The sequence below is a fragment of the Macrobrachium rosenbergii genome, chromosome 56 (assembly GCF_040412425.1).
Source record: "Macrobrachium rosenbergii isolate ZJJX-2024 chromosome 56, ASM4041242v1, whole genome shotgun sequence".
Classification (NCBI taxonomy): domain Eukaryota; kingdom Metazoa; phylum Arthropoda; class Malacostraca; order Decapoda; family Palaemonidae; genus Macrobrachium; species Macrobrachium rosenbergii.
The window spans coordinates 25,132,135-25,148,236 of record NC_089796.1 but is presented as its reverse complement, the minus strand read 5'-3'; the positions used below and the strand labels follow the sequence as shown (position 1 = coordinate 25,148,236).

At 40.2% G+C, this 16,102-nt stretch overlaps 1 protein-coding gene across 1 annotated transcript in view; it reads right to left on the bottom strand.

Annotated features, from left to right (window-relative positions):
- Window positions 1–15,210, bottom strand: part of ND-49 (NADH dehydrogenase (ubiquinone) 49 kDa subunit) — a 77,481-nt gene extending 62,271 nt beyond the window's left edge. The window contains exons 1-4 of the mRNA XM_067099954.1: window positions 14,835–15,210; window positions 9,117–9,339; window positions 8,451–8,652; window positions 1,369–1,556 (exon numbers count right to left, since the gene is read on the bottom strand). Of these exons, the coding sequence (XP_066956055.1) occupies window positions 1,369–1,556; window positions 8,451–8,652; window positions 9,117–9,339; window positions 14,835–14,938 (717 nt within the window). The 5' untranslated portion in view covers window positions 14,939–15,210. The remainder of the gene's footprint in view (window positions 1–1,368; window positions 1,557–8,450; window positions 8,653–9,116; window positions 9,340–14,834) is intronic.
- Between the last annotated feature and the right edge of the window lie 892 nt (window positions 15,211–16,102).

Genomic DNA, 16,102 nt, shown 5'->3' with positions numbered 1-16,102 from the left:
GAGCTCTGCCTCATTCTTTACAAATCCTGTCTGTCCTCCTTGGTTCCAGATGGGGAAGACCCCTCACTCTGTCAAGTCAAAGCACTCTTGCTTACGTGTAAAGTCCCAAAGTCAAAGTCAAAGATCTAAAAACATATTGGCTTTCTTCCTAAGCTTGGCTAGGGAAGCGCATGCTAATCTTGACCTTCCTCATTATCCGTTAGAGGTCAAGTTCCAAGACATGAGAGCCATGGCAAACTCTCTTAAGTTTCCTTACAAACCCGTCTCTGGAGAAGGCTTTAAATGCAGTGCAACAGAGATACAACCCAGTGTTTGCCTCACATTATGTGCAGGATTTAGAAATTCAATGCCTGTATGAAGACTGCAGAGCTCTTTTGCATCATTTCAGCAAATAAACTCATATCCTGAAAGACCAGGTAGTTTTAATCTAGTTTTTCCACTTGTTAGGAATTCATTGAGTTTTGGGGAGTATGAAGGTGCCTAGCTTTGGGTTTGGCAAGGGCTTTCATTTTTTTTTTTTAATGTCATTGCTCTGTAAGCTTTGGCACAGGGCCTTTGTCCAACTGCCATCAGAATAAGAGTGATTCCCTTCTAAGGAACCTCCACTGATTTTCAGAGGTCCTTGTGGCCTAATGAATTAATTCCGCTACTGGCAGCAGTACCAACAGATCAATTCTAATCATAAGGTAACTGTGAGTAGCATCACATTCCAGAGGAAATTTATTTTTGTTCTTTTGGGAGTTTAACTTTTGGGTCCTCATACACTTACCAACCTCCATTTTCAATGGGGGAATCAGCTATCATATAGAGAGCTAATATTCATTTTAAAAAATAGACAATTTTATAAAAAATTTATCTTTTAAATACCTCTCCATTATGATGAATCACCACCCCCTTCCCCTTTGATGTGGACAGAAACAAAAGCGAGAACAATACATGCATTTACCACAGCTAACCCTGAAAGGGAGGGGCCAATAGATGGTATAACCTGATGATCTAGATGAAATTCTTTGTGTTTATACTCTGTCATCCTCCCAATGGTGTGGGACTTTATAGCTATCATAGTAGAGAGGAAAGTATTAAAAAAATTAATTTTATTATAAAAATTTCTACCTATCCTAAAACCTGCCCATCTATCAACTCTCCTCTTATGCCAATTTGCTTTTTAACACATTTCATGTATTGAAAATCTACTGCACTTGTGACAAAAAGGCATAATTACCAAAAATAAAATATAACATAAATTTCTTTCTTAACCATTTTCTTGCATTTTGTTACAACCTAAATAACTGTTTTCTTTAGTACACATAGACACTAATTGCTTTTCTGCTCAGTGGTTGTACAGGTAACACTACAGTATTTACTTACGATAGCAACTCCTCCAGGACGAACATAGGCAGCATGAAGTCGAGCACCAGAGGCTCTCTCATAAAATTCCATCAACTTCTCACGTTCCTCAAACAGCCACAGGAAGGGAGTTAAAGCACCAATATCTAATGCATGAGTTCCCAAGAACATGCAGTGGTTCAAGATACGTGTGACCTCCCCAAACATAGCTGGAATGTTAGTTGCCAATGGATTACTTACATGTGAAATATACAACAGTAGTTTGGGAAATAACTATAAATCTGGTAAATAACTCATTTAGCATAAAAAAAAGGTTCATAAAAATGTAATTTTTCTTATTTTTTTTAACAAAGTTTCCTGTTACTTAGTAAGAAATTACTCAGCTTTTGAAAACAACATATTTTAATATTCATTTCATAGTCATTACATTATGAGAAACAGCCTCAAGGAAGAAAAACCTTAAAACTTCCTTTGATACACAAACCTTAAATAATTTTTCAGTAAACTGTTGACACTATATACTAATGCATCCAACATGTATTATTATTATTACTGAGGATAGAAGAAGACCCTTCCCAAGTGTGTTAAATCTGGGTATATTGCTAAAAGAAACTGTTTCAAATCCTTAAGCTTTAAGAAGACTACTGTCCTCTTTCTTAGAGGATATGAAATTAGATAATTTCTACATGGGCCGATTATCTATGTTCCTGCCTGACCTAACTATCTGACCATTCTGGTTTACTGCAGTTGATGCTGCCTGTCAGCTCTTCATTGGAAAGTTTTCTTATAGAAAGATATGACAGAAGCAGATTCTCCAATTATGCTGCACAATGTATTATAGAGTTTCCTGTCCATCTAATTTCTTTGGCTTCTATGAAAATTAGTAAAATTTTACTTTTACAAATTTACTTTTATTCTATGACCAAATCTTTAACCAAACAATGCATAAATAATACTAACCTTCCATTCTCAGGGACAGATTACTGAAAATGAAACTCTGAAATACCTGGCACTTGGTGGGGCATTAATTGTGGGTATGGGCCAAGGAGGTCATATAATCGGCTTTCCATCAGTACTGGGATTAAATTTTGATTTGTAGCTTTTCTGATAAATCTGGAGAACTTAGTTTCACTAAGGACATTGCTGGCATTTATCTTATACTGTAAAGGCATTAAGGTATTTGTCGCCAGCTGGGCTACATTAATAAGGGCCCCCCCTCTGCAACCCTGCAACATTTTACATTATTGCTAAAGTATTGAAGTTCACAATCCTTTTATAAAGAGGACTAACTAACTGGGAGTTCATCCACCATCATGCCCCCTAGAATATAGGCCAATTTGAATTCCCCCTTTTTATCTAAGGTTTTTGAGAAGCTGCTCTCTAAATGTCTTTGTAGGTTAGCTGAAGATAACCTGCTACCAGCATTACAATTTGAGTTTTGTAAGGCTTTGGTACTTGTGATGCAGCCTTGTCAATATCAACTGTCTTGCAAAATGCTCTTGATGAAGGTGCAGAGGCATGCATGGTTGGTTTAGATTTTAGTGAGGCCGCTGACTGTGTGAGTCATAAAGCACATACCTACATGCCAAGATTATTGGGGATTGATAGATCTTTTATTAATATTTTAATTAAATTTTTAACAGGCTGAACCCAAGGGTCTGTGTCGATGGCCAGTTTAGTAGTTATGTTATTTCAAGTGTTCCTAAAGGTAGCACACTTGAACCTATGCTATTTATTATCTATACTAGTGACATGTGGCAAGGTCTGGAGAACAAACTGGTTGCATTCAGTGGTGATGCTACTCTTCTACATACTGTTCCTTATCCATGCCTCAGGACTATAGTTGCAGAGTCCTTGAACAGAGATATGGTACATGTGAGTGGAGTAGGCTTTAGGACATAAACCTGAGCCCTTCTAAATATGATAGTTTTTCAATCTAAGAAACTTTTACCTTTGCATCCTGATTTACATGTAAATGGTAGTGTACTATTTTAAATGTCAGTGACTCTTATGATTTTGAGTGTAACTTTAGATAAAATATTGACTTCTGAGGAGCATATATAAAACAATGCCTCCTCTGTTCCTCAGAAAGTTGTAGTATCTTGTGGAAATGTTGTATAATGTTTTGTGATAAAGCTATTACATCTAAGGTTTTAATTGCTTTTCTTCTCTTTATGAAAGACTCAATAAAAATGCAGGTTATGTCATTTTCAAGATACCCAAAGGATACTCAGAGGATTAAAAATAAGGTTTTCTTATAATTTTCAATGATTATTTCGGTTTATGACAATTTTCAGCTTACAAATCGGTGTCAGAACGGAACCCCCGTCGTAAACCTGATACTGCCTGTATGTATGTTTATTTATTTTGTATGATAAATAAATGATTTAGTAATATTCAAATATTAATGTAAACAGCAAAATATCAATTCATTAAGGAAACTGTAATAAATTAGGTAAGATTTTAGCTCAATAATTGTTTTCCCCAATCTTTTCCTGTCTCTGACTTGGGGGGAGGGATGAAGGCCTAACCTACTGCAGAAATGCAAACTCCTCGGAAAAGCAAAAATCCCCTCTGAAAATGCTTATGACTTCCTATCTTTAAAGTTCAAATACCAAATACAGTGAACCCCCTGTATTCGCGGGGGATGCGTCCCACAGCCCCCCGCGAATAGGTCAAATCCTGCGAATGCTTACAACGCCCCTCTAAAAATGCTTATACCTGTCTACCATGAAGGGTCAAATGCCAAAGTATGCCTAAAAATACCAGCCTACATCAAATATACATTAAACTATTACCTTATTACTGTATTAATCTAGATCTAATGGTGTTGAAATATCCTGATTAGCTAAAAATGTTGAGGCCTCTGTGACAGAAAACAGAGCTGAGCATTGCTCTGTAGCCTTTTATGGTGGAAGAAGACCTTCCTAGAGAAGTCCTCAAGAAAAGAAGAAAATCTGCTATTTGAGGGATAGATGTCTGAGAAGATGAAACTTTGTTTCTTCTGCACCAGGTCCTAAAAGCTTCCACTTTGCCTGGTAGAGCCTGTTGGGAGAGGCATGTCTACATTTGGCAATGGCCTCCACTGCCGATTGCGAAAAACCTTTTGCTCGGACAAGTCTACTGACAGTCGAAAGCCTGTCAGGGCCTGCGTGGACAGGCCTTGATGGAAGATCCTGCAGTACGGTTGTCTGAGAAGACTTGGAATAGCATGGAGGAGCCTTGGAAAGTCTACGAGGAGATCCAGAAGGTCTGGGAACCATTCCTTCTGTGGCCAAAAGGAGGCCACAAGAATCATCCTTGCATTGCTGTGAGAGCGGAATTTCTTGAGACCTTCCCTTATCACTCCGAAGGGTGGAAAAGCGTAAAGGTCCAGATTCAACAATCTTGAATCATCGCATCTGTTGCCCATGCGAGTCCAGAACAGGGGAGCAGAACAGAGGTAGACAGTGATTTCAAGACGTTGCAAATAAGTCCAGGGCAGTTGTCCCCATAGTCTCCAAAGGTTGGAGCACATCCAATTGTCTAACGTCTATTCCGTTGAAAGGACTTGATTCCGGGGGCTAAGTTCGTCTGCCAGGGCATTGCATTTGCCTTGGATAAACCTTGTGACTAGTTTGGTTTGGTTCTGGTCTGCCCAGCACAACAGATCTCTTGCTATCTCGCACAGAGAGAATGAGTGAGTTCCCCCTTGATGTCTCATGTAGGCCAAGGCTGTGGTGTTGTCTGCATGCACTGCAACAAGACCCTTCGGGGACCAAATTCTTGAGATTTCTCGGTTCCCAAGGAGCGCTCCCCAACCCAGATCTGACACGTCAGAGAAGAAGTCCAGGTGGGGGTTCACTGGGAGAAGAGATTTCCCCTCCATCAATCTCTCTCCTGACTTCCACCAATGCAAGTCCTCCTTTATTTCTGCTGTGATAGGAAAGGCGTGAAGATCTTGATGTACCTTCCAATCTCAGAAGGCTCTCAGGTAAAACAGTAGTGGATTCATGTGCAGTCTCCCCAGTCTGACAAATTGCTCCAATGAGGCTAGTGTGCCTAAAAGACTCATCTAATGAGTTGTTGTGCACGAATGAAGGGTGAGAAAAGAGTCCACCTTCCGTAAACATTCCTCCACTCTCTTGGGGGACGGCGAAGCCTGAAAACTCCAAGAGTCTATAAGAATCCCCAAATAGAGAATTCTCTGAGTGGTAATTAGTTGAGATTTGTGGAGGTTCAATAAAGTCCTAAATCTTGAGTCATGCAAATCGTCTTCTGTAAGTCCTCCATGCACTGATCCTTCATGGGAGAGCGAAGTAGCCAGTCGTCTAAAAAAAGTAGGATCTTTACCCCTGCTAGATGTAGCCAAACTTGTGGGGCAGTCCTGAGGCCGAAACAAAGAGCTCTGAATTGATAAACTTGGTTCCTAAACACAAACCCGAGGTAATTCCTTGAATCCTCGTGAATAGGGATATGCGTCTTGCATGTCTAGGGAGATCATCCAATCCCCCTCACAGGTGGAAGCAAGAACCGATTGTGTTGTTTCCATTTTGAACTTTGTCTTCTCTACAAAGGCATTCAAAGCACTCACGTCTAGCACCGGTCTCCATCCCCCTCAAGGCTTGGGCACTACAAAGAGCCGATTGTAAAACTCCATCGACTTGGAGTTCCTAATTCTATGGCCTTCTTGCTGATGAGAGGGGAAACCTCCTCTGAGAGGGCCGAATACCTCTCCAAGCCTCAGGAGTAGGCCGTCAATGCAACGGGAGTGTTGGTCAAGGGAGGCCTCTCCCTGAAGGGGATAGAATAACCCTCGAGTACTTTGACTACCCACTGGTCCGCCCCTCTTGAACTCCATCTCTCCCAGAAGAGAAAGAGCCTCGCACCCACTGGGGTATGGGGGACTGAGGTCTCACTTGCGGGTTGAAGATTTAGTTGATGACTTCTTGATGGCTCGGGGTGTGAACCTAACTGATCCTTTGGGCCTAGATTGAGATCTCTGTCTGCCTGCCAAAAGGGCCTAGACAGCAGAGGAGAGGATGTCCTGGTGGGTACTGTCACTTCGTCAACTGTGTCAGATCCTGTGTGGACTTCTTATGAAGGCTAGAAACATTCGCGCTAACGGCTGTCTGCAGGAAAAGATTATGTTTGTCTAGCGGGGAAAATAAAAGCGCTGACTTTTGGGACAAAGTAACACCTTTAGATGTAAAGGAAACCGAAAGTTCCCTTTTCTTGAGCACGCCAATTGCGTAAAACGAAGCAATCTCCTGAGAACTGTCCCTGACTCTTTTGTCCGAGCAGGAAAGAAAACCCAGCAGATCCGATGAGAAATCAGGTGGAAGCAATGGTTCTTGAACTTTCTTGGCGAGAGCGCCCAAACACCAGTCCACGAAACTTAATACTTCAAAAGTCTTAAAAAGACTTTTCAGGAGGTGGCCCATCTCATGTCAAAAAGAAGACCTTCGCTGATTGCAGCGAGGATCTACGGCCTGCGTCAATGAGACCAGAGAAGTTCCCGGAATCAGAAAGAAGACGCTTCTTAGATGAAGAGGAGTGACTCAAAGCTCGTTCCTGGTGTCCAGGGGAGGAGAAATGTTCAGGACTGTCCCACTTACTGCAAGACGGTTGAGGACTAAGAGGTGGCTCCCTCAACCTTTTGTTGGGAAGTCGAAGAGCTGGATTCTTGGAAGAAGAATGCCTCTTTGAGGGACGAGACTTGTCGGGAAAGTGCCACTGATGCCTATGGTACAGCAAAGAAAATCTCGAACTAGACGAGAGCTGATGCACGTCTGAGATGCCTTTCCAGCAGCTGTCTCTCAACAACCTGGGATGCAATAGGCTGGTCCAAAGGAGATGACTACTCGTGGGCAGGCCCCACTGACCTCCCTTGGGCTAACGGTATGCCTCCTCCCTGGTTCAGGGGAGTATGGCAGTGACCAATGCCTAGGAGAATCAGCGGGATGAACAGCCACCTCCTCCACTAACACTTCACTTTCACTTTTCTTCTCAAACTTATCCATAAGGACATGCATCAATGCCCTAATTGGGCCACTATACCTACCACCATATTAATTCTCTGAATTTATTTTCCATGCTGGCAAGCGATCGGGCTCAGAAATGTGAAAATCAGAAGCAGGAGTAGGTGGTCTAGGAGTATTTACTGATACAGGGGAAACAGGAACGACAGGAAGAGATACAGCAGGAAAAACTACATCGTTAGATTTAGGAGTCGTCTGACTAACTAATTTCTCACCAGCTTTAGCGGCTGCCTTCCTCGTGTGGTCTCTCTCTAATTTATTCAAATGAGAAGTCAAAGTCTTCCATTTACGTTCGTCCCAATCCCTGCATTTGTCGCATGTCAAATCAATGATACAAACTTGCCCCCTGCAATTTGTGCACAGGGTATGAGAGTCATTGGTAATTTTCATCAACCAGATATTGCAGCCTTTGCTGCAATTCCAGAAACTGGAAGAGCTAGTGTCTGACATACTAACTGGCTAAAAAGTCATAATAAGTAACAAAAAACCAATAAAAAAAAAAACAATGCTGAAAGGGTTATACAAAGAATACTTCACCAGATGGGAAGAAAAAACAATTGTCAAAACCAAGGTGCTTTGTCACACGATGTGTGAACGATACCCGCAGCAGAAACAAATCGGTCTATTGGCTTAGTTGTTCCTCTCCCTTACCCCAAAAGTGGCCGGGGTCTTGTCACCTAAACAAAAACAAAAGAACTGTTACCACGAATTTCAAAATTTAAGCTGCTGTTCAAGTAGAAACTCTTAGCTAAGTAATTACTGGGTAAGTTACTTATATAAAAGTGATTTTTAAGGAAGATTCTTTGGAGTACATGGATTCTATCTGATACCTCTCTTTAAAGAATATGATTGTTCTTTTCAGTCCTCATTATTATTGTTAACAAATATATTACCACAGCTACTACTCTTATATACTAAGCAAAAAGAATTTTGACCTAATCCCTACACAATTCAAAATCCTTCCACTATATCATCCAGATACAACAATTATTCAAAACATAAAAGCATACCAACCAGACAGCAAAATTCAAAAAGTTTAAATATTTTTTAATAATTATAAAAAACAAGAACCTTCATACTCACTTCTGATATACTTGGCTCGAATAGGAGCTTCAAGACCAAGCAGCTTTTCAACAGCAAGACTGTACGCCTGCTCATTGCACATCATTGACACATAGTCCAGGCGATCAAAGTATGGCAGAGCCTGAGTGTAAGTTTTATATTCAATAAGTTTTTCTGTTCCTCGGTGTAGCAGGCCAATGTGAGGATCAGCACGCATCACAGTCTGCATAAAATACAAAATGAAGTGGCTAGAAAAAAATATCAAGGAAAATTTGCCACTCCAAAATTAGATTAGTACAAATCATGACTTTTTCCACCCTAATGTTTCATATCTTTTTTAAACAATTACTGTAAACAGATAAAGTGAGGATACTAAAACAGGCTTACTGATACTGTACTTATAAAAAAAAGTCAGTATGTATACACTACTATTTAAAACCAAACATGGAACAAGACATGAAAAAACAACAGCTACAAAAATTAAATCCATGTCTCAGTAGGCTAACGCAATGCTGTCAAAGGCTGCTGTTGGCATTTAACATACAAAGTATGTTAAATGACATAGAGCCATTAATCTGTCTGTAATTAATGAAATAAATACTGTATTGTAAAAACCAATAACAGGTTCTGCTTCCAATAAATACTGTAAAGTCAAAGCCTTCTACACATGTCAACAGCTAAGCTTACCTCACCATCTAATTCTAGAACTAGACGTAGCACACCGTGAGCAGCTGGATGCTGAGGTCCAAAGTTGATGCTAACATTACGAACTTTCTTTTCGACTGGAGCCAAGTATCCATTCCATGAGGGCATATCCAGATTCATGCCCTCAACTGGTACCATTACTGGTCCATCAAACTGCTTTAGCCATTCTGGATCCAGATCCCATTTTGCACCTCCTCTGTTTGGACTAAAAGAAAGAAATAATCTTTGGGATGGGCTGTGCAAATATTGTCTCCAGGAAAAAAAAAAGTATAAGTCCTAATCATCAGATTTTATCGTCAAAAGGTTTATTTTTTCATAGGGTGAATTATGTAAAGCCTATCAAACAAGTCTTAGCCAGATTTCAAGTCGTTCTTTCAAAGGATGTAGTTAGTTCTTATCAAATGGTAATTTGTGAACCAATTGTGAATAGTACCCTACATTAAATTTACTTTTACGCTACTCAGTCCTAGCCTTGCCAAGTGGCAAAAGGTCTCTTCTAGAATTTTTAACTGGAACCTTATAAATCGAGCAGAGAACATATTTTTTTTATGATACATATAAAATAATACCGTACTCTACTACCCTGCTCTTTTAGATAAAAATTTTTGTATCTGAACTGATAATCTGCTGTATATTGTAATCTGAATTCAAGGCATAAGAGTATCATCTTTGACCATTACCTTCATCCAGATATGATTTGAAACTGATGTTAATTCATCTTTGGAAACCAATGTCCAATAAGCATCATATCAAACACCAACAGCATAAAACGTTTCAAGTGCAGTTTTCAAATGATTTCCATCAAAGCCATTAAGACTGCCTCTTCACAAACCAGTGATGTCATCCAATATTACTCATACAGTATGTGTCCGTTAACCCTTAAGGGATGGACTAAATATATATCAAGCACACATCCAGACAGGGCAAACTTTAAGGTTGGCCAATTTAAGAAAAAAATATCAAAGGAAAGAGGAAGATATGTAAATGCACATGGTGTAAGAAAAAAAATTCTAAAAATTTTTTCCTACCTTCCAGAAAGTTGAAAGTGACTATTTATAACCCAGTGTGGGGCCTCTTTTACAAGATTCTTGTAAAAATATGATAATTTTACCAAGTTATGCATGTTTTTTCTAATAACTTATTTTATTTTGTAAAATTATAATAACAGCTCACACCATATCAGAACAGATAAGAATTAAAATCAGTAACAAATTCTGAGTATATTTGTTGTCAAATATTTACGAGATTTACCGAGATGGGGAGATGTAGTAACTTTTTGTGAGGTATACATGTTTTTTCTAGTATTCCTTTGCACTTTTCTTTGCAGAATGAAGTTTTCATAATAAAACTAATATTGTAATACTTACCTGAACACCTGAATTCACCCTTAATCCCACTAGCCCAAACAGCTCTTAATTACCAATCCTACTAATGGGAAATTTTAACAGTCAGCGTTACCAACGCTGCAGGTAAAATCTTGTCACTTGAGTTACCATAACAAATGGTTGGCAACACTGACACAGGTGTGTGCCGACACTCCTACCTTTGTCAATTGCTTTACTCAAGTTCAAAATTGCTGTGGCAAAAGAAGGGTAGGAATCATTCAGGTGTTCAGGTAAGTATTACAATATTAGTTTTATTATGAAAACTCCAAATTGCAATACACTCCCTGAACACCTGAATTCGGCCGATTAACAACACTTAAAGGAGGAGGGATCAATTCTATTGCACGCCCCTTTTTACAAGCGCAGAGATGGTAGCTCACCAATCTGCTCTGCATAGGATATCTGTTTAGTCATACACTCACCATATCAATCAATGCTTTTGGTGAAGAGACATGCTGGAGAGTACTTTGATCGTCAGTCAGGTCAACACTGTCTCCGTCCGTTGACCTCCCACATGGCTCTTCAGAACCTCTCATGTATGGAGGAGTACGATGAGCCTCCCATGTGGCTATTCAGAGCCTCTCATGTATGGAGGGGAATGAGGCAGTGTGCAGAGCCGCTGTCCCTCCGGGTAACCCATCTAGGTTGCAGATAAGGCCAGACGACTGACAAGCGACAAGGTATCTCAGCACCAAAGAAAGAGCCTAACCTACTAGAGCACCCCCTTGGACGCTCGTAGAGAAACTATCAAAGACTAAGCTACTTAAAACATACTAAACCTAAGTTCATGTGATTATACTATCACTGCTGCCTAAGATTCTAAAGACTAAGAGGGATTCCTCTATCTGGTTAACCTAAGAACCTTCGAGCTAAGAGAATACCACCTCAGCTAAAATGAACACACCCTAGATAATAGAGTTAGCCACTACACATGCACTAAGAGAATAACCCTCCGACGAGGCAAAATGAACGTCTCTTAAGTAAAAAGAAGTAAACACTGGGATGGACTTCCCAGTAGCTGCCTCCAGAATAGAAGACACTGAATAATTCCTTAGAAAGGAAGATGAAGTGGCCGTACACTGAATACTGTGCGCTTGGAGTAAGACAGACTTGAAGACGACAAAGAAGAACCCAGAGGAGCCTGGGAAATCACCTCCCTCAAAAAGTAGCTAATCGCATTCTTTGACAGTGGACGGGAAGGATTCCGCGGAGAGACAAAAAGTGTAAGCGGATGAGGATGGAGTTTCTTGACCTTTGACAAATAGACTTTTAATGCTCGCACCAGACATGAAGACATCTCCGCTGGATCGCCGGCAACAAACTTTTGCAGAGAAAGAACCCTAAACGAAAGAGGCAGAGGGTTAACCTCTGACTTCGTCTTCGCCACAAATTCCGGAAGAAAAGACAGATACATGTCATTTCCCGCATAGGCAACCAGCCTAGAAACTGCCTGAAGCTCGCCCACCCTTCTAGCTGTAGATAAAGCCATAAGAAAAAGCACCTTCTTAGTCAGTTGTTTTAAAGTTAGAGCTTCAATGGGTTCAAAAGCAGGGAACGCAAAAATTGTAGTACTCCCGACACATCCCATGGAGGGGCCCGAGTCGGCAAGACAGGACGTTCAATCTTAAAAGAACGTAATAAATCGTGGATGATCTTACTACTAGAAATTTCGGGAAGATGGAAACTAAACGTACTGCTAAGTATTGAGCAGTAGCCAGCAACAGCCGAATATGAAAGACCCTTGACTTTCTGAAGGAATAAAAGAAAATCAGCTATCTTAGCAATAGAAGGTCTGGAGACGGAATGACCTTCCTTATGACACCAACTTCTATACATTGTCCATCTGACCTGGTACGGGTTGACTTTCACAGCTGAAAGAAAGCTGTCTAGCCACAGCTTTAGAGAGTCCAGCGTGTTTGACTGCTCACTCGACAGTCACCATGCAACTAGGTTCAGGACGCGAGGGTTTGGATGATAATGGTGAAAATGCGCTTCTCTAAAAAGATCTTTCCGTATAGGTAGGAACATCGGAACTTCCGTGAGGAGCTCTAAGAATTCCGGAAACCAAGGGCATGGGGGCCAGCAAGGAGCTATTAGAGTCATAGACATCTTGACAATCTCCCACAATTTCCTGATTACCTGAGAATGAGACCGAATGGAGGAAAAGCATACACCTGCATGTGATTCCAATTTTGTAACATTGCATCGGTGCCTATCAACATGGGGTCCGCCACTGGCGAGAAATAAACCGGAAGACGATGGTTCAATCTCGTTGCGAATAAGTCCACAGTTGCTGGCCACTTCAGAGAACCTGACATACTATTTCCTGAGCCAAAGTCTGCTCTCCCCCCCCGTGCCTGATGGGAGCGACTTGACGAATCGGCCAGTACGTTGAGACTTCCCAATACAAACTGGGGAAGAAGAGACACTTTCCGTTCTTTGCACCATCTCAGGACTCTCTGTGCTATAGGGTAAGCCTACAGGTTAGTCCTCTGGACAGATCTAAGTAGTAGCTCCGCGGTGGTGATTTCCTTCTAACTTGACTTTTTCTAGTTTTTTGGTTGCTAATTATGGATTTACCTTCAATTTTTGTCGCATGAATGTAATTAACCTGTAATTAACCGCTGAAGTCCATCCAACAAGGGGTTTCCACATGCAATCTTTACAAGACAGAGCACGGGTACGTCTGTTTGGAATGGTTCATATCCTGTCCAGCAAGGGCAATAATTTAACGTATGGGTACCGCCCCCCTCCCCAGGCTGTGATAAACACGGTGAAGGGACATTCCATTTGGCCAACAACATACAAATGCACTGCCAGTATCAGAAGCCCTAAAAGTGTAGAAAAAACCAGTTTCCAAGGTAAAAACGGGCGCAGAGCTAATACTTAGAATTACTGTCCTCTGAGCTGTAGGGTAAGCCTATAGCCTATCCTAAGGGTGAGGTCCACTCGGCTATCTCCTAAAGTGCTCATCTGCTTAGCCCATGACACTGATCTCAGAAAGAAGGGTAATTTTAAGTATTAGCACCGCGCCTGTTTTTACCTTGGAAACTGGTTTTGGTAATTCTAAGCCGGCTGTCCGCGATGAGCTAGACTGTGGCAATTGGCGTTTTACTATGTTATTTTACTTGCTTTACAAGAATTTAAAGTCATATTTTGTCGCCCGGTTGTAACTAAACTGTGATTGACCTTTGAAGACTACACGACTTGAATTACCTAACACAGGGTAGGTCTAAGACGGCATTCATCTACAAGCCCGCTTTCCAACCTCCATAGCTAATACGGCAAAATTGTAACCAGTAAACACCTCTAGGCAATGCTTATGTTGGTATTTTTGGTGGGGGTTTACTTGTTACAATTTTGCCGTATTAGCTATGGAGGAGTGGGGGGCTTGTCGCGGAATGCTGGCTTAGACCTACCCAGCGTTAGGCAATTCAAGTCGCGTAGCCTTCAAAGGTCAATGACAGCTTAGTTACGGCCGGCCGACAAAATATTACTTTAAATTCTTGTATAGCATGTAAAATAACATAGAAAGACGCCAATTCCCATAGTCTAGCTCACCGCGGACAGCCGGCTTAGAATTACCCTGGTTTTTTCTACAGTTTTAGGGCTTCTGATACTGGCGGTGCATCTGTTGTCGGCCAAATGGAATGTCCCTTCGCCGTGTTTAGTACTGGCCCGGGGGGGTTGGGTACCCATATGTTAACAAGTTATTGCACTTGCCAGACAGAATGTGAACCGTTCGAAACAGACGTAGCCGTGCTCTGTCTTGTGAAGATCGCGTATGGAAACCCCTCGTTGGATGGACTTCAGGGGTTAATTACAGGTTAATTACAATCGAGCGCCAAAAATTAAAGGTAAATTCATAATTAGCAACCAAAAAACTGTAGAAAAAGATAAGTTAGAAGGCAGTCACCGCCGCGCAGCTACTATATAGTTCTACCGAAAGAAGGTTCAAGGCACATATCAAAACAGGTCAATTACACTTTCAAGTAAGAAATGCAATTGTCTTAGGGTCATGGATTCAAGTATCTTTCCGAAGAACCACATTTCATTGGTTTTAAAATGGACGGAAACGGCTATAATAATAGAGACTAGAATAGCAAACTGGTTCTCGTAAGGCAATCTGACTTTCCATACAATAAAACGCCACAATTAAATAACCTCTATTTGGAGCGTACATGGTATAGTTACATAGGCCTGGCCAAATTGAACATCAGCTGATCGGTCCCAACCGGGTGAAAGAAGACCCGTGCACACAGCAGACACTCTTGTTATAATTACAAATTTCCTTTAATCAACTACTTTTACTTACTTGGCAAAATACAAGGAGCCGGAATTCTTCAACAGACTCTTTGCCCCACCAACAACATTGTTAGAAACTATCTTCTTCCCGATAGTGCCCAAAATCGCAGCCATCTTTCGTGTTTGGGGAGCTACAGATGATGCAAATGAAGAGAAGTCGGAGTATATAGAGAGCGTTCCGTGACAAGATACGTAATCCAGTCTTACTTAAGCGCCGCCATCTTAGTTTTTAATAAACTTGCGTTAGATATAACTTTTGCTATTTTATCCAGGTGCGCATCATCGTTTATGAATACTGCACACTAGTCTTAGGTTCTCTCCTATGTCATAAATTTAATGAGAACCAATATTTGCCCCTGTAAGTTACACAATTTCAACTGCTATTCATGTAAAAAAAAATATGCAATATACTGTATACTGTATATATATATATATATAATATATATATATATATATATATATATATATATATATATATGTATGTGTATATATATATATATATATATATATATATATATATATATATATATATATATAGTACATATAAAGATAGTATAAAATATAGATATATCAAGACTTTCGACTGTCATCATGGAGGCATCTTCAAAATGATGAACAAATTTAAGAATATAAATTGCCCGGGGAAGCATAAAGAGGCCACAGTAAAAGATAACAATAAACTGAAGTTTTCGAATATCTATAAATGTTATGAAAACAACAGGAATATTACATCGCGACCAGTTTTTGCTGTACATTCCCGCCGTTTGCGTGGCGGATTTATTAAGAAATGAGTTTTTGTTATAGATTATTACTAAAATATCTATCTTCAGACATTTTATACTATTTATTACTGAAGCAAATTCGTGGCTGTATGCCACCAATGCAATATTTTCAAAGGTGTTTGATCTGTTACTCATAAACATACTTTTCATTTTTCTCTCTCCAGAAATTCAAGATCAACAGGAAAGCTTTTAAAACCATATATGAGAAAATTGATTGTTCTTATCCATTCAGCGAAGCTAAAGTTTACAGTAAAAGATAAAACAAATAAAACTGAATAACTGTTTTCAAGAAATGGAAAAGATTTATTTTGTTCCTTTTTCAGATGAAATTTCGTGGGTGTCACGACGGATTTTGAGAGTCACAAAAGCTCCACTGGATCTTCATCGAAAGAACCAGGCGTATTATGCCGCCGACGACATATCTGTGTTGTATGAAAGCAAAAGTAACAATACTAGGAGGTAATATTTTTCAGTTAAGAAATGAGTTTTGATGCAG